Raw genomic sequence first — 17,416 nt, 5'->3', positions numbered from 1 at the left:
TTTTCATGTGACTGTTGGCAATCTGTATAATTTCTGTGGAGAAGTGTCTGTTTAGGTCTTCTGCCCATGTTTTTGGTTGTCTTGTTTGTTTTTTTTTTTATATTGAGCTGTATGAGCTGTTTGTATATTTTGGAAATTAATCCCTTGTCAGTTCATCATTTGCCAATATTTTCTTCCTTTCCATAGGTTGTCTTTTTGTTTTGTTAATGGTTTTCTTTGTTGTACAAAAGCTTTTAAGTTTAATTAGGTCCCATTTGTTTACTTTTATTTTTATTTCTTTCACCTTAGGAGACAGATCAAAAAAATATTGCTATGATTTATGTCAAGGAGTGTCCTGCCTGTGTTTTCCTGTAGGAGTTTTACATCAGTAGTATCCAGTGTTAGGGACTTCCCTGGCGGTCCAGTGGTTGGGACTTCACCTTCCAATGCAGGTTTGATCCCTGGTTGGGGAACTGGGATCCCATGTGCCTTGCAGCCAAGAAACCAAGACATAGAACAGAAGCAATATTGTAACAAATTCAGTAAAGACTTTAAAAATGGCCCACATCAAAAAAAAAATAGTATCCATTCTTACATTTAGGTCTTTAATCCATTTTGAGTTTATTTTTGTATATGGTGTTAGAGAATGTTCTAATTTCATTCTTTTACATGTAGCTGTCCAACTTTTTACATGTAGCACCACTTATTGAAGAGACTATCTTTTCTTCATTGTATATTCTTGCCTCCTTTGTTGTAGATGAATTGACCCTAAGTGCATGGGTTTATTTCTGGGCTTTCTATCCTGTTCTGTTGATCTATATGTCTGTTTTTGTGCTAGTACCATACTGTTTTGATTCCTGTAGCTTTGTAGTATAGTTTGAAGTCAGCTTATTCCTCCAGTTTCATTCTTCTTTCTCAAGATAGATTTGGCCATTTGGGATCTTTTGTGTTTCCATATAAATTGTAAAATTTTTTGTTCCAGTTCTATGAAAAATGCCATTGGTAATTTGATAGGGATTGCATTGAATCTTTAGATTGCCTTGGGTAGGTAGTATTGTCATTTTAACAATATTGAGTCGTATAATCCAAGAACACCATATATCTTTCCATCTGTTTGTGTTGTCTTCAGTTTCTTTCATCAACATCTTCAGAGTACAGGTCTTTTACCTCCTTGGGTAGGTCTATTCCTAGGTATTTTATTCTTTTTGATGTGATGGTCCATGGGATTATTTTCTTAATTTCTCTTTCTCACATTTTGTTGTTAGTGTATAGAAATGCAACAGATTTCTGTATATTAATTTTGTATCCTGCAACTTTACCAAATTCATTGATGAGCTTTGGATTTTCTACGTATAGGATGTAATTTGCAAGCAGTGACCATTTTACTTCTTCCTTTCCAATTTGAATTCCTTTTATTTCCTTTTCTTCTCTGATTTCTGTGTCTAGGACTTCCAAAACTATTTTGGATAAAAGTGGCATGAGTGGGCATCCTTGTCTTGTTCCTGATCTTAGAGGAAATGCTTTCAGCTTTTCACCATTGAGAATGATGTTGGCTGTGGGTTTATCATCTATGGCCTTTATTATGTTGAGATATGTTTGAGTCGCATTTTAATTTACATGTTTATGAGATTTTAAAAACTTTTAAATGAAGTATGATATGTGTACAAAAAGTACTTATATCATAAGATTACAGCCCAGTGAAATTTCCACAAACTGAACACTCTCATGTAGGCAGAACCTTAATCAAGAAACAGAACATTACCAATACCTCAGATTTTACTCTAATGCTGCCTTCCAGTTACTACCATTCTCCAAGTTCTCCCACCCCCATTCCTTTGGTAAAGACCAGGCACCTAACTATATAGATTAGCTTTGCCTGTTTTTATAAAACTGGAATCATACATCATGTATTCTTTAGTCTTTGGATTCTTTCAGTTAACATTATATTTGAGAGATTCATCCATATGCTTACATGTCATTGTTGTCCATTTATTCTCAGTGCTATATAGTTTGCCATTCTGTGATTGTATTTCTTCTCTTGGTGGGTAGTTTTCAAGTTTTTTCTTGATGGACATGTGGGTAGTTTGGGATGATTGCGCTATATCTTTGGGTGACTACTTGAATATACTTCTGTTGGGTATATATGTAGAAGTAGATAGGATATTAATTTATTTGTTCCCCATAGTTATTTAATGCCTAATAGTATTCCAAATGATTTTTTTATTTAAAAATTCTTTGAATTATACATCAGAAAAGTACACATAAAGGTATAATTCAATAGATTTTCATAAATTGAACCTTTGTAACTAGCCCAAAGTCAATAAATAGTGTATTACCAACATTCTGGAAGCATCTCCCCCACTCCTTTTTACATATGACCCAACATTTTCCCATTTTGTGCTACGGCCAATCAGTTTTCTGATTTCCATGAGTCGTTTTTTTAATGTTTATTTTGAAACACAATTTTTTTTGAGGATATATACTAGTACTTTAGCTTGCTTAGAAACTTGGTAATTTTCCAAAAGGCTTTTGAACATTTATTTGATTTTTATAATATCACTTTGAGGCAAATATTATTAATGCTCTTTTAAAATGAGGATACCAAAGCACAGAGAGTTTGAATGATTTGTTTGTCATTGTTTTTCAAGCTTGCGATGGAATTAATAGCATCATATGTTTTTTACATACGTCACACCAGTGAATTGTTGAGGAGGATGCTTCAAAATGATACTGAATCTCATGGTAGAAGTCTAAATATAATCTTATGATTACAAGATTTCCTGATATTAAGGGACCTCCACATATGGAGAATTAAATGTAAAAAAGGGGAATGATTCATTGAATTTTATAGTAATGAAATAGTCTAAACTAGTAATGCTAGCAGTGATGTTAACTAGGTAGATTAAAATTGTGTTTCCTGCATTTACTGCTGTTGGGGAGGAAGAAATTTTCTTCTACCCTTCTGGGTTCTTCTGGCTGGTCTAAGAATTTACACTGACATGAAACAGATTAACAGGAGAAGATCAAACAAAAATTAATAACATGTATATATAGGAGAGACCCAGGAAGACTAAGTAACTTGTCAAAATGGCTGAAACCCTCACCTTAAATACGATCTTCAACTAAAAACAAAAGAGGGTGTTTGGGGTAGTGGTTTTAGACTTCAGAAGGGAGGAAGGCAGTTAACATGGAGATGCAAAAAAGCAGATGTTTGGTAAACAAATTGCTGGGCTATGCAGAGACAATGGGACACAGGGAGGAATTTTAACAAACAGACTTTGCCAGGTTCCTTCCTGTCCACCATACCTAGTTCATATTATAGTTATCTATGTTGGTAGCTTCCTTCCTGGAAAAGGTCCTCTGTGATTATAGTATTAATATTATTAATATTAATGAGCATTACATTAAGCATTTTAAGGAATGATTTAAATGAATTAAATATGTATTGTTATATCCTATAAATATAACTGGAGCCAGGAATTTGTTTAATATTTTCAAATTTGTTTTAGAAATTTTCTAATATCTTAGAAATGAAACGAATAATTTTTTTTTAATTATAGGTACCAAAGATGTACAATGGGAATTTGTACATGGTTTGCTAGAAAATGCTATTTATGGAGGACGTATAGATAACTATTTTGACCTTAGAGTTCTTCAGTCATACCTGAAACAGTTTTTTAATTCTTCAATAATTGATGTATTAAACCAAAGGAACAAGAAAAGCATTTTTCCGTACTCCATATATCTACCAAAATCCTGCAGCATTTTGGTAGGTAAAATTAATTATTTTCAATTTACTACCAGATAGAAACTTGAACAATTTCTTATATTGTTAAATATATGTTGTTTCTTTTCAAATGTATAAGCAATTGTCATTCAAAAATATGGATTTTTTTTTTATTATGCCAATATGCAGCCTGATTCTTTAAACTAGTTAGGTGTCCTATTACTTTTGGATACTTAATGATCACTGATTGATGATAATAGGATATAGTAAATAGGTAAATCGTGACGGGGGTGGCCAAGGAAAATTTTTACATTGTAGGGCTGCCATGAAGATCTGGAATGGGAGAATATGCTACTTCTTCATAGTTATGAGAGTACTCTGATACATTAAATTTGAAAGAAAGCAAATATTATTTAACAAATATCTATCTTCATACTCTGGCTTATAAATTTAAAGAAGTTCTAAATATACAAGAGAGATTCACTTTATCTAGCTTTCATAGCAACATTTTTGTTTATGTGTATTTATTTTATCCAGCTGTAGCTTTTTGCTTTGAGTCATCATATAAAAGCCTCCTAGAATGCAATAATCTTTTCCAGAAAATAGTACAAAATATAGCCCAAAGATTTCAATTCTAGTTTATTTTGCCACAAATTTGTATTTGTGTGAATGCCCAAATAACGTTTTCATTACATAGAGTATTAAAATTATACATTTCTTCATGAATTACAAAATATATATATTCAGTTATATAGTTCTATCAGTATTGTGCCTTTTTCTCTTATTCAAATATTTTTCAAGAAAATTCCTTTGTTTTAGTGATGTTAATCAGAAAACAAAGCTTAAAAATCAGTATTAAACATATTACTTTATTGAATATCTTATCTATTTTGTTATTAAGTATTCCATCGATTTTGTTTTTCAGTATCTTTCATTCACTTACTCATTCATTCAATAATACACGTTGAACATTTGCTCAGTGATAACGCTGTTCCAGACTTTGTGGATCTCTTGATGCACTGTGGAGTTTACTTTTTATTGGGAGAACCTTAGAGTGAATGAGCAAACAAATATCACATAGTTATTTATTATATATTTATTTCAGATAGTGTACCGTGAGAAGTCTTTCATCTCTATTGTTTGAAGCTTAAATTGAAAAATAAAATATATACAGAAAAGTGTACATCATAAATGTACAATGCAGTGCATTTTTATACATTGAACACATGATTGCCACCAGCACTGCGATCAAGAAACAACATTTTCAGCTCCCCAGAAGTCCTCCTCAAGTTCCCTTCTAGTTACTACCTCCCCAACAAAGGATACATTAGCTTAACTTCTAACAGCCTTTGTTAGTTTTGCCTGTGTTTGTACTTCATGTAAAGGGTATCATTTGGTATATATTCTTTTGTGTCCAAATGAGGATAAATCAGTTTGGACATGTAGTAGTCTACTATTTAGGAAATATGTCAGTGTATAGTCCTAGGTAGAGAGAAGACTCTAGCCACACTAGATGAGAAAATTTCACAGACATTTAAAAATGAATAAAGTGTATAAATACAAAGAATAATAGCTTTAAAATTATAAGATGATTATAGGAATTCCCTGGTGGTCCAATGGTTGAAACTCTGTGCTTTCACTGCAGGGGGCGTGGGTTCGGTCCCTGGTCGGTATACTAAGATCCCGCGTGCTGTGAGGCACGTGAAGATCTGGAATGGGAGATTTTTTTTAGATGGGAGATTATTTTCCATCTAAAAAAAAAGAAAAATTAAAAAATAGAAAAAAAAAATTATAAGATGATTTATGAGAGTCAATGTTTAGCTTTCTATTTAATTGAGTTAGATAGAAGGAGGAAGCCAGAAGTTTCCCAGGAGATGAGAAACACACACACATATGCATGGATATATACAAGCATACACGAACATATACATACATATATATTTATGCATATCTACATTGTGATTGAAAACCTTAAGGAAGTTTACTGAGATATAGGAGAGGAAATACTTCAAAGAACAGCATGTCTTTCCAAACTTTGACATACTTCCTGTAGTTAAACTCCAGGAAGCCCAGGACCTGTGTCTTGGAAATACTGCAGAGGCAGCTGCGGAGGATGAGAAAGGATGATGGGGGTAGGGGCAGAAGATGAGTCTCCTTCATCAAAAACAATTTCCCCTACTTCAGCAAGAACAGTTTAGATGCATATATTTACAACACCTGCCTTAAAATAACTCGTCTCCTCATGAAAACAAACAAAACAATTCCCATCTTTCAGCCAAACTGAATAAATCCTCTTGATCTACACTTAGTTTCCCGTCTAGAATCTGAAGTGAAAACTGTTCAGATGAGTGCTTGGCAAATCAAGCCTTTGCAGTGCTTACAGTAATTCTTGGGATGAAATGATAGGATTTTCGATACATTTCATCACACCTCACCAGCAAAGACTAACTGTGGAATTGCTTTATAATAAAGCAATTTACAAAGCAGTTCTTGTATATCAGACTGTGTGAATATAGGTTTCTGGGAGTTCTATAAGTTTAAAAGAAAAGATTGTTGGAATATTTATCTCATTATAAACAGAGCTACACTCTGCAGATTAGTCTTTGGTAGGTTACAGGAAAAGTAACTACACATAGTAGGCATAGTTACTCAGCTATGTTTGTTTTAATCAATTCCCCTCTGAATGTGAGAAGTATAGGATAAGAAAGTATAGTATCAAATAATTTAAGTATGAAGAAGTAGTGACAAAGAATATTTCCATTAGATTACTGAGTTAATGCTATTCAGACTGAAAGTGAGATTTACCTAGACAATGTAACATGAATAATTAATCATTTAATACTTCACAATATTCTGGTTCTTTCTGATTTCGGTGGTTGTAAGTTTAATCTTTATTGAAAAACTGTTTTTTAATTATTTGTGTTTAGGACTATCGTGCCGTCATTGAAAAACTTCCAGAGGATGACAAACCTAGTTTCTTTGGTCTACCTGCCAATATTGCTCGTTCATCTCAGCGTATGATCAGTTCTCAGGTAACCTAAAAAAAGATACATGTTTTAGAAAAAATGTTGCTACTGAGCCTAAAAGAAACATTACATTTTACTTAATACTACATATCCACATGCTTTTATTTAATTCTTTAATTTTATTTAATACAATAGATTCCAGTCTTACCTTAAATAAATTTTAAATGAGCCAAATAGTTCTATCTTAATACATTTGTTAAAATTAGTAAAGTAACACTGAACACTATCAATTTTATCCAGAATATATTGGTTTTACTCCTGTGATTTATCTTATTAAGGGTACTTTAAATTTAATTTATGCAATTGAATATGTCACTAAATTTGATATTTTCATAACAAATATCGGATATAGAGATATAATCTGCATAAAAGATAAATATTTAATATTTCATATGATATTACTCATGACTGAATGTTGTAAAACATTGAGGGAAATACGGATTTTTTAAGTATTGAGATATAGAAAAACATTAGCCATGAACACTGTATATTCTAGCTTCTATTGAGACCAAATAATTAAGAGCTAACATTTATTGACCTTTAACTGTGTGCCTGAAAGTGTTTTAAATACCTTATACTCAGAAACCTTAGTCTTTATAAACTGTATGAGGTAAGATCTATTACTTTTCCCTCTCAGTACCTGAGGAAACTGAAATGGAGAGAGTTAAGTTATTTACCCAAGATCACAGAGCCAGTAAAAGGCAGAACCAGTATTTAAATTGTCTGTCTGAGTAAAGACATGGCCTCTGCACCATGTGCTACAACTGCTCCTCAGGCATAAATGTACTGCTAAGTACGTGCACCAAATTGTGAACTGTTACATAAGGTTCGTTGTGGATCAGTGTATGGAAGATTCTTATTGCTCTTAAAAGTTTACTTTTGAAAAAAAAAAGTTTACTTTTGGTAATTTACAGGCATCCTAGCTAGATTACTGTACCTTATTTAGCTGTACTGTTTTGTACTTTTTGCTATTTTAGCCAACATTTATAAAATTGGTAATGTTTTCTCTCTTATTATTCACTAAATTTTTTCTCTGCTATTATTCACTAAACTGTTCATTGTGGAATTTTAATGTTCATTCTCACATCTTTGTAAAAGAGATGTTTGAGTATAAAAATATATGCTCATTTGCATAATGTGTAAATAAGTATAAATGTTTTCTGGAACAAATAAGATCTTAACAACCTCTTTGTCTATGCTAGATGAAGACGCTAATTCCTTTTCCCTTTCTCATGCAAAGTGTTAAGTCAGATACTCCCATGAAGGAATGAAACTCCTACGTGTCCCTTAGCTTTATAACGTATATGATTACACTCTGTTCTTTTCCTTCCGTGCTTTTTGTTGACCTGAGATAGTTATTTTTCAATAACCCCATCAATAACATATAAGAATTGCATATGTACCTTTGTGTGTACTTGTTTGTGTTGTATATGTGTTTGTGTATAATTTTACAACAATTCTTAAGCAAAAGAGGTTAAAACAATTAAAAGGTCATTAAAAGAATAAAAGGTTATTTCATATAATTCAAGAAGAGTATTCACTGTGGGAATCTTATCAAAAGAAATTCAAGAGTCTGTCTTGAAAGTCCTGTTATTAACATGGCTTTCAAAACTTCTAATGTCAGTATCATTCAGCTTCTGAAAGAATCTCCTTTAGCCCAGCTTGGATCAAATGTCTAATGAAGGGAAAAGAGTAACCTAGGATAGATACGGCCTTAGAGACTTCTGGGAAGGATATAAGACAAGAAATACAGAATACTGCGCATCTTCATCTTATGGAGAGGCCCACCAACCACCTATATGTGTACCTTCTTTTGCTCCTGGGCCATGTATGGCTGCCATTGATAAGAGCCCAGACTGAGAGGACCGTCATGGCGCTAAATCATAGCCTTAGTTTCCCACAAATCTTCTATTACATTTTAGTCACATAGGTACAGGGCTTGCATGCTATGCTAACATGAAGCTCATCACTCTAAGTGGAATCCCAGGGATCAGGGGTTTCATAGCAAACTAGGCAGACAAACATTTTACATTTGTCTTACCTCTGTAGTTTCTAGGAAAGTAGTACTGTAGGAAGACAGACTCCAATCTCATTTTCCCAGATAGTCCTGAGACAACCCAGGCTTTATTTTTACTTTTTACTTTTTCTAGTTAGTATACCAAAGAATTCTCTAAAAGTTATTTTACTATGATCTAATCTCTGCTATTTTTTTCTTGCCTTAGTATTTAAATTTTTATAAATATTTATTAGATGAAAAGAGGGTAACATGTTCTTCCTTAAAGGTTTTTGGTGATACATACTTTCTTAATATTTATATTTTAAATGTCAGTCTGTTTTACTGTTTTACTGTCAGTCTGTTAATTTACTTAACTGTTTAACAGTTCTTTATTTTAGTTTTTATACTTAAACAGCTTTCAGAGTGCATCAATTACTGCAACATTTCTTTTTCATAATTATAAACACTTATATATAAACTGATAAAATTTCTATATTTAGAGCTTTTCACTCCAAGTCACATTTGGAGCCACACTTAGAATGCTTGGCCTTCTTTGAAAGTGAATGTTCAGATATGAAGCAGTCTGAATGACACTGAGTAGATTTCAAAAAAATATTATTGATCATATACAAGTTCAGGGATGTGGAACTGATGTTGAAGCAGGTATTTGATGATTTGGCATTTTAAAATCAATTGAGTGCATCCATACTAGGCAGATACCACAAGTGGTGTTTACTACAGTGTTAATGATACTTATGTTCAGTGCTGTGAGTCAGCTTTTTGTTTGTTTGTTTGTTTGCTGATGTAGTGATATTTATCACATTATGTATTTATAGTACAGTATTATTGTTTATATTCATTATACTGTACATTAGATCTTTATGGCTTATTACTGCTTGTTTTAAGTTTGTACCCTTAAACACAATCACTCTTATCTCCGCCACCCCCATCCCCTGGTAACCATCATTTTACTCTCTGTTTTTTACATGTTTAACTTTTTAGATTCAATACTTGACTTTCTTTCACTTATCTCACATAGCATAATGTGCTTAAGGTCCATCTATGTTGTCACAAATGGAAGGATATCCTCCTTTCTCGTGGCTAAATAATATTCCATAGTGTATATATTCTACATCTTTTTTATCCATTCTTCATTAATAGTCACTTGGGTTGTTTTCATATCTTGGCTATTGGGAATAATGCAGCAATTATCATGGGAGTGCTTATATCTTGTTGAAATCCTGTTTTCATTTCCTTTGGGTGTATACCTAGAAGTGGAATTTCTAGGTCATATTATAGATCTATTTTTAATTTTTTGAGGAAATTCCATACTGTTTTCTGTAGCGGCTGCACCAATTCACACTCCCACCAACAGTGCATGAAGGTTCCCCTTTCTCGACATCCTTGCCAACACTTGTTATTTTTTGTCTTTTGATGATAGCCATTATGACAGGTATGAGGTGATATCTCATTGTGGTTTGCATTTGCATTTCTCTGATGTTTACTGATGTTTAGCATCTTTTCACATATCTATTGGCCATTTTGATGTACTCTTCAGAGAAATGTCTCTTTTGTTCTTCTGCCCATTTTTTAATTGGATTTTTTGTGATTAAGTTGACTGACTCTTTATATATTTTGGATGTTAACCCCTTATCTGGTTAGATAGCCTCATCCACCAGAGGGCAGACAGCAGAAGCAAGAAGAACTACAATCCTGCAGCCTGTGGAACAAAAACCACATTCACAGAAAGATAAGAAGAAAAGGCAGAGGGCTATGTACCAGATGAAGGAACAAGATAAAACCCTAGAAAAACAACTAAGTGAAGTGGAGATAGGCAAACTTCCAGATAAAGATTTCAGAATAATGAGGGTAAAGATGATCTAGGGTCTCGGAAAAAGTATGCAGGCAAAGATCAAGAAGATGCAAGAAATGTTTAACAAAGACCTAGAAGAATTAAAGAAAAACAAACAGATATGAACAATACAATAACTGAAATGAAAAATACACTAGAAGAAATCAATAGCAGAATAACTGAGGCAGAAGAACGGATAAGTGACCTGGAAGACAGAATGGTGGAATTCACTGCTGCAGAACAGAATAAAGAAAAAAGAATGGAAAGAAATGAAGACAGCCTAAGAGACCTCTGGGACAACATTAAATGCAACAACATTTGCATTATAGGGGCCATGGAAGGAGAAGGGAGATAGAAAGGAGCCAAGAAAATATTTGAAGAGATTATAGTCAAAAACTTACACATGGGAAAGGAATAGCCACCTAAGTCCTGGAAGTGAAGAGAGTCCCATACAGGATAAATCCAAGGAGAAACATGCCAAGACACATACTAATCAAATTGGCAAAAATTAAAGACAAAGAAAAATTATTGAAAGCAGCAAGGGAAAAATGACAAATAACATACAAGGAAACTCCCATAAGGTTAACAGCTGATTTCTCAACAGAAACTCTACAAGCCAGAAGGGAGTGACATGGCATATTTAAAGTGATGAAAGGGAAGAACCTACAACCAACATTACTCTACCTGGCAAGGATCTCATTCAGATTCGATGGAGAAATCAAAAGCTTTACAGACAAGCAAAAGCTAAGAGAATTCAGTACCACCAAACCAGCTCTACAACAAATGCTAAAGGAACTTCTCTAAGTGGGAAACACAAGAGAAGAAAAGGACCTATAAAAATAAACCCAGTACAATTAAGAAAATGGTAATAGGAACATGCATATCAATAATTACCTTAAACGTGAATGGATCAAATGCTCCAACCAAAAGACACAGGCTTGCTGAATGGATACAAAAACAAGACCCATATATATACTGTCTACAAGAGACCCACTTCAGACCTAGGGACACATACAGACAAAGTGAGGGGATGGAAAAAGATATTCCTTGCAAATGGAAATCAAAAGAAAGCTGGAGTAGCAATACTCATATCAGATAAAATAGACTTTAGAATAAAGAATGTTACAAGAGACAAGGAAGGACATTACATAATGATCAAGGGATCAATCCAAGAAGATATAACAATTATAAATATATATGCACCCAACATAGGAGCACCTCAATACATAAGGCAACTGCTAACAGCTATAAAAGAGGAAATTGACAGTAACACAATAATAGTGGGGGACTTTAACACCTCACTTACACCAATGGACAGATCATGCAAACAGAAAATTAATAAGGAAACACAAGCTTTAAATGACACAAGAGACCAGATAGATTCAATTGATATTTATAGAAATTCCATCCAAAAACAGCAGATTACACTTTCTTCTCAAGTACACATGGAACATTCTCCAGGATAGATCACATCTTGGGTCACAAATCAATCCTCAGTAAATTTAAGAAAATTGAAATCATGTCAAGCATCTTTTCTGACCACAACACTATGAGATTAGAAATCACAGGGAAAAAAACGTAAAAAACACAAAAACACAGAGGCTAAACAATACATTACTAAATTACCAAGAAATCACTGAAGAAATCAAAGAGGAAATGAAAAAATACCTAGAGACAAATGACAATGAAAACACAATGATCCAAAACCTATGGGATGCAGCAAAAGCAGTTCTAAGAGGGAAGATTATAGCAATACAATCCTACCTCAAGAAACAACAAACATCTCAAATAAACAATCTAATGTTACACCTAAAGGAACTAGAGAAAGAAGGACAAACAAAACCCAAAGTTAGTAGAAGGAAGGAAGTCATAGAGATCACAGCAGAAATAAATGAAATGGAAACAAAGAAAACAATAGCAAAAAGATCAATAAAACTAAAAACTGGTTCTTTGAGAAGATAAATAAAATTGATATACCATTAGCCAGACTCGTCAAGAAAAAGAGGGAGAAGACCCAAATCAATAAAATTAGAAATGAAAAAGGAGAAGTTACAAGAGACACTGAAGAAATACAAAGCATCCTAAGAAACTAATACAAGCAACTCTATGCCCCAAAAATGGACAACATGGAGGAAATGGACAAATGCTTAGAAAGGTATAACATTCCAAGACTGAACCAGGGGAAAATAGAAAATGTGAACAGACCAATCACAAGTAATGAAATTGAAACTGTGATTGAAAATCTTACCACAAACAAAAGTCTGGGACCAGGTGGCTTCACAGGTGAATTCTATCAAACATTTAGAGAAGAGCTAACACCCATCCTTCTCAAACTCTTCCAAAATATTACAGAGGAAGGAACACTCCCAAACTCATTCTATGAGGTGAACATCACCCTGATACCAAAACCAGACAAAGATACTACAAAAAAAGGCAATTACAGACCAATATCACTCATGAATATAGATGCAAAAATCCTCAGCAAAATACTAGCAAACAGAATCCAGCAACACATTAAAAGGATCATACAGCATGATCACGTGGGATTTATCCCAGGGATACAAGGATTCTTCAGAATACACAAGTCAATCAGTGTGATACACCATATTAAAAAATTGAAGAATAAAAACCATATGATCATCTCAATAGATGCAGAAAAATCTTTTGACAAAATTCGCCCATTTGTGATAAAAACTCTACAGAAAGTGGGCAGAGAGGGAACCTACCTCAACATTATAAAGGCCATATACGACAAACCCACAGCCAACATCGTTCTCAATGGTTAAAAACAAACCATTTCCACTAAGATCAGGAATAAGACAAGGTTGCCCACTCTCACCACTATTATTCAACACTGTTTTGGAAGTTTTAGCCACAGCAATCAGAGAAGAAAAAGAAATAAAAGAAATCCAAATCAGAAAAGAAGAAGTAAACCTGTCACTGTTTGAGGATGCCATGATACTATACATAGAGAATCCTAAATATACTACCAGAAAACTACTACAGCTAATCAATGAATTTGGTAAAGTAGCAGGATAAAAAATTAATGCACAGAAATCTCTTGCATTCCTATACACTAACGATGAAAAATCTGAAAGAGAAATTAAGGAAACACTCCCATTTACCAGTGCAACAAAAAGAATAAAATACCTAGGAATAAACCTACCTAAGGAGACAAAAGACCTGTATGCAGAAAACTATAAGACACTGATGAAAGAAATCAAAGATGATACAAACAGATGGAGAGATATACCACATTCTTGGATTGTAATAATCAATATTGTGAAAGTGACTATACTACCCAAAGCAATCTACCGATTCAATGCAGTCCCTATCAAATTACCAATGGCATTTTTTACAGAACTAGAACAAAAAATCTTAAAATTTGTATGGAGACAGAAAAGACCCCAAATAGCCAAAGTGGTCTTGAGGGAAAAAAATGAAGCTGGAGGAATCAGACTCGTGACTTCAGACTATACTACAAAGCTACAGTAATCAAGAAAATATGGTACTGGCACAAAAACAGAAATATAGATCAGTGGAACAGGATAGAAAGCCCAGAGATAAACCCACACACCTATGGTCAACTAATCTATGACAAAGGAGGCAAGAATATACAATGGAGAAAAGACAGACTCTTCTATAAGTAGTTCTGGGAAAACTGGACAGCTACATGTAAAAGAATGAAATTAGAACATTCCCTAACACCATACACAAACATAAACTCAAAATGATTTAGAGACCTAAATGTAAGACTGGACACGATAAAACTCTTAGAGGAAAACATAGGAAGAACACTCTTTGACATAAATCACAGCAAGATTTTTTTTGATCCAACTCCTAGGGTAATGGAAATAAAAACAAAACTAAACAAAGGAACCTAATGAAACTTAAAAGCTTTTGCACAGCAAAGGAAACTACAAACAAGATTAAAAGACAATCTTCAGAAAGGGAGAAAATATTTGCAAATGAGTCAACATACAGAGGATTAATCTCCAAAATATATAAACAGCTCATGCAGCTCAATATTAAAAAAACAAACAGCCCAATCCAAACATGGGCAGAAGATCTAATTAGATAGACATTTCTCCAAAGAAGACATACAGATGGCCAAGAAACACTTGAAAAGCTGCTCAACATCAGCTTTATTTATTATTAGAGAAATGCAAATCAAAACTACAATGAGGTATTATCTCACACCAGTTAGAATGCACATATTCAGAAAATCTACAAACAACAAATGCTGGAAAGGGTGTGGAAAAAAGGGAACCATCTTGCACTGTTGGTGGGAATGTAAATTGATAGAGCCACTCTGGAGAACAGTATGGAGGTTCCTTATAAAACTAAAAATAAAATTACCATATGACCCAGCAATCCCACTACTGGGCATATACCCAGACAAAACCATAATTCAGAAAGACACATGCACCCCAGTGTTCATTGAAGCACTATTTACAATAGGCAAGACATGGAAGCAACCTAAATGCCCATTGACAGATGAATGGATTAAGAAGATGTGGTACATATATAAAGCGGAATATTATTCAGCCATAAAAAGGAATGAAATTGGGTAATTTCTAGAGACGTGGATGGATCTAGAGACTGTCATACAGAGTGAAGTAAGTCAGAACGAGAAAAATGAATTTCGTATATTAATGCATATATGTGGAACCTAGAAAAATGGTACAGATGAACCGGTTTGCAGAGCAGAAATTGAGACAGAGATGTAGAGAACAAACGTATGGACACCAAGGGGGGTAAGTGGCGGGGGGTGGGTGGGGGGATGTGATGAATTGGGAGATTGGAATTGACATGTACACATTAATATGTCTAAAATGGATAAGTAATAAGAACCTGCTGTATAAAAAATAAATAAAATTCAAAACTTAAAAAAAATCCCTTATCTGATATATGATTTTCAAAAATTTTCTCCTCTTCTGTAAGTTTTCTTTTCATTTTGTTAATTGTTTGTTTTGCTGTGCAGAAACTTTTGAGTTTGATGTAGTCACATTTGTTAATTTTTGCTTTTGTTGTTTATCCTTTTGGTGTCATATTCAAAAAATCATTGCCAAGGCATTGCTTCTTCCCTGTGTTTTCCTCTAGGAGTTTTATGGTATCAGGTCTCATGTTTAAGTCTTTGATCCATTTTGAGTTAATTTTTGTGAGTGACATGAGATGGGGGCATAATTTCATTGTTCTGCATGTATTTCTCCAGTTTTTCTGGCACCATTTATTGAAGAGCTATTCTTTCCCCATTGGGTATTCTTGGCTCCCTTGTCGAATATTAGTTGACTGTATATAGTGGAATTTAATTCTGGGCTTTCTATTCTGTTCCATTGGTGGCACAAACAGACAAAAAAACATGTCCGTTTTTGTGCTGGCATAATATTGTTTGGTTCTTTTTTAGAATTTCAGTCTCTTTGGTAAAGTACTCCTTCTGTTTATTAATTTTATTCCTAAAGTCATTGTATTGCCATTTTAGGTTTTCCTGTAGCTCACTGAATTTCTTCATAACAGCTATTTTTTTAACATCTTTATTGGAGTATAATTGCTTTACAATGGTGTGTTAGTTTCTGCTTTATAACAAAGTGAATCAGTTATACATATACATATGTCCCCATATCTCTTCCCTCTTGCGTCTACCTCCCTCCCACCCTCCCTATCCCACCCCTCTAGGTGGTCACAAAGCACTGAGCTGATCACCCTGTGCTGTGCGGCTGCTTCCCACTATCTACTAGCTAGCTATTTTACCTTATAACAGCTATTTTTAATTCTTTATGTTATATTGCAATCTTCCGTTTCTTTGGGATTGGTTGCTGGAAAATTGCCACTGTCTTTTTGTGATAGTGTGTTACTGTGATTTTTCAAAGTGTTTGATGAAAAGTGCCTCTGCCATCACATTTGAAGTAGTGAGCATCTTTCTCATTTAGGCAAGACTTTGTTTACTTTGGTTCTAACAGCTCAGTAGGTTGATAATTAGGAGCCTTTTTTGTTTTCCAGAAGGTGGCGCTATAGCACAAGTTTTTGTTTTTTCTTATTGGAGATGACTCGCTGCTGCTAAGGTGGGGAAACAGGAACGTGTAAAAAAACCAAAAACCTGGCCAAAAAAATTTTTAAAGTGTGGCAACAGAGTTGGGGGTGGTGTGTGCTTAGCACTAGGGGCACTGGGTGTGCCCGTGGCCCAGGAGGGGGATCTTCACGTTGGAGGGTCTTAGAAGTCCTAGGGCCAGAATCCAGGGGCAGACAGCAGGAAAGGCTTTCCTTCAGATCTCTTTGTCTGCCTACCTCCCTTTTCCTTCTCTGCCCCCTGTCACTGCACTCCCTCCTCAGAGAGAGCAGTGAGTCCCTCCTCCTGCAGAATGTGTGGCTAGGCACACCCCCAATCACTGACTTCACTCTCCACCTCCTCTGCCAGAAAGGTTGTACTGTCCCGCTGCTGTACATGCCTCTGCCACCTCCAGCTCCACAGCCACTACCCTCATTCTGCTGCGTCCACCCACTTTCAGGTGCACATATGTGTAGATCTCTCAGGTGTCCTGGTATGATGTATATAGGTGCTTTTTTCAGTTAGGGATGTCCAATTAGTTGTAAATCAAAAAGGAGAGAAAAAAGGAATGACTCACACTGCCATGATGCTGTCAGTCGCTCCCAATTTTTTTTTTAATCTGTTGCAATATATACACAATAATGTGTTTCATCCACATCAGCTATTACACTATCCCTTTTTCCTTCAACTCTTCCACCATCTCATAAATGTTGTATGGGTGCTGTTGCATTAGTCAAAATGTGAATGTCAAAAGGAAGAAGCTTTGGGTTTTATTTTTGATGATGGGGAG

At 34.4% G+C, this 17,416-nt stretch overlaps 1 protein-coding gene across 1 annotated transcript in view; it reads left to right on the top strand.

Moving 5' to 3' along the window:
- DYNC2H1 (dynein cytoplasmic 2 heavy chain 1) overlaps nucleotides 1-17,416 on the top strand; it is a 373,792-nt gene that overhangs the window by 245,364 nt on the left and 111,012 nt on the right. The window contains exons 81-82 of the mRNA XM_027095669.1: nucleotides 3,540-3,748; nucleotides 6,634-6,738. Coding sequence (XP_026951470.1) covers nucleotides 3,540-3,748; nucleotides 6,634-6,738 — 314 coding nt within the window. The remainder of the gene's footprint in view (nucleotides 1-3,539; nucleotides 3,749-6,633; nucleotides 6,739-17,416) is intronic.

Source organism: Aethalodelphis obliquidens, unplaced genomic scaffold (genome assembly GCF_003676395.1).
Source record: "Aethalodelphis obliquidens isolate GAN/ISIS:26980383/991018 unplaced genomic scaffold, ASM367639v1 scaffold93, whole genome shotgun sequence".
NCBI classification, from domain to species: Eukaryota; Metazoa; Chordata; class Mammalia; order Artiodactyla; family Delphinidae; genus Aethalodelphis; species Aethalodelphis obliquidens.
Note: the sequence above shows the minus strand (reverse complement) of the source record. Positions and strands in the feature narration are given on the sequence as shown.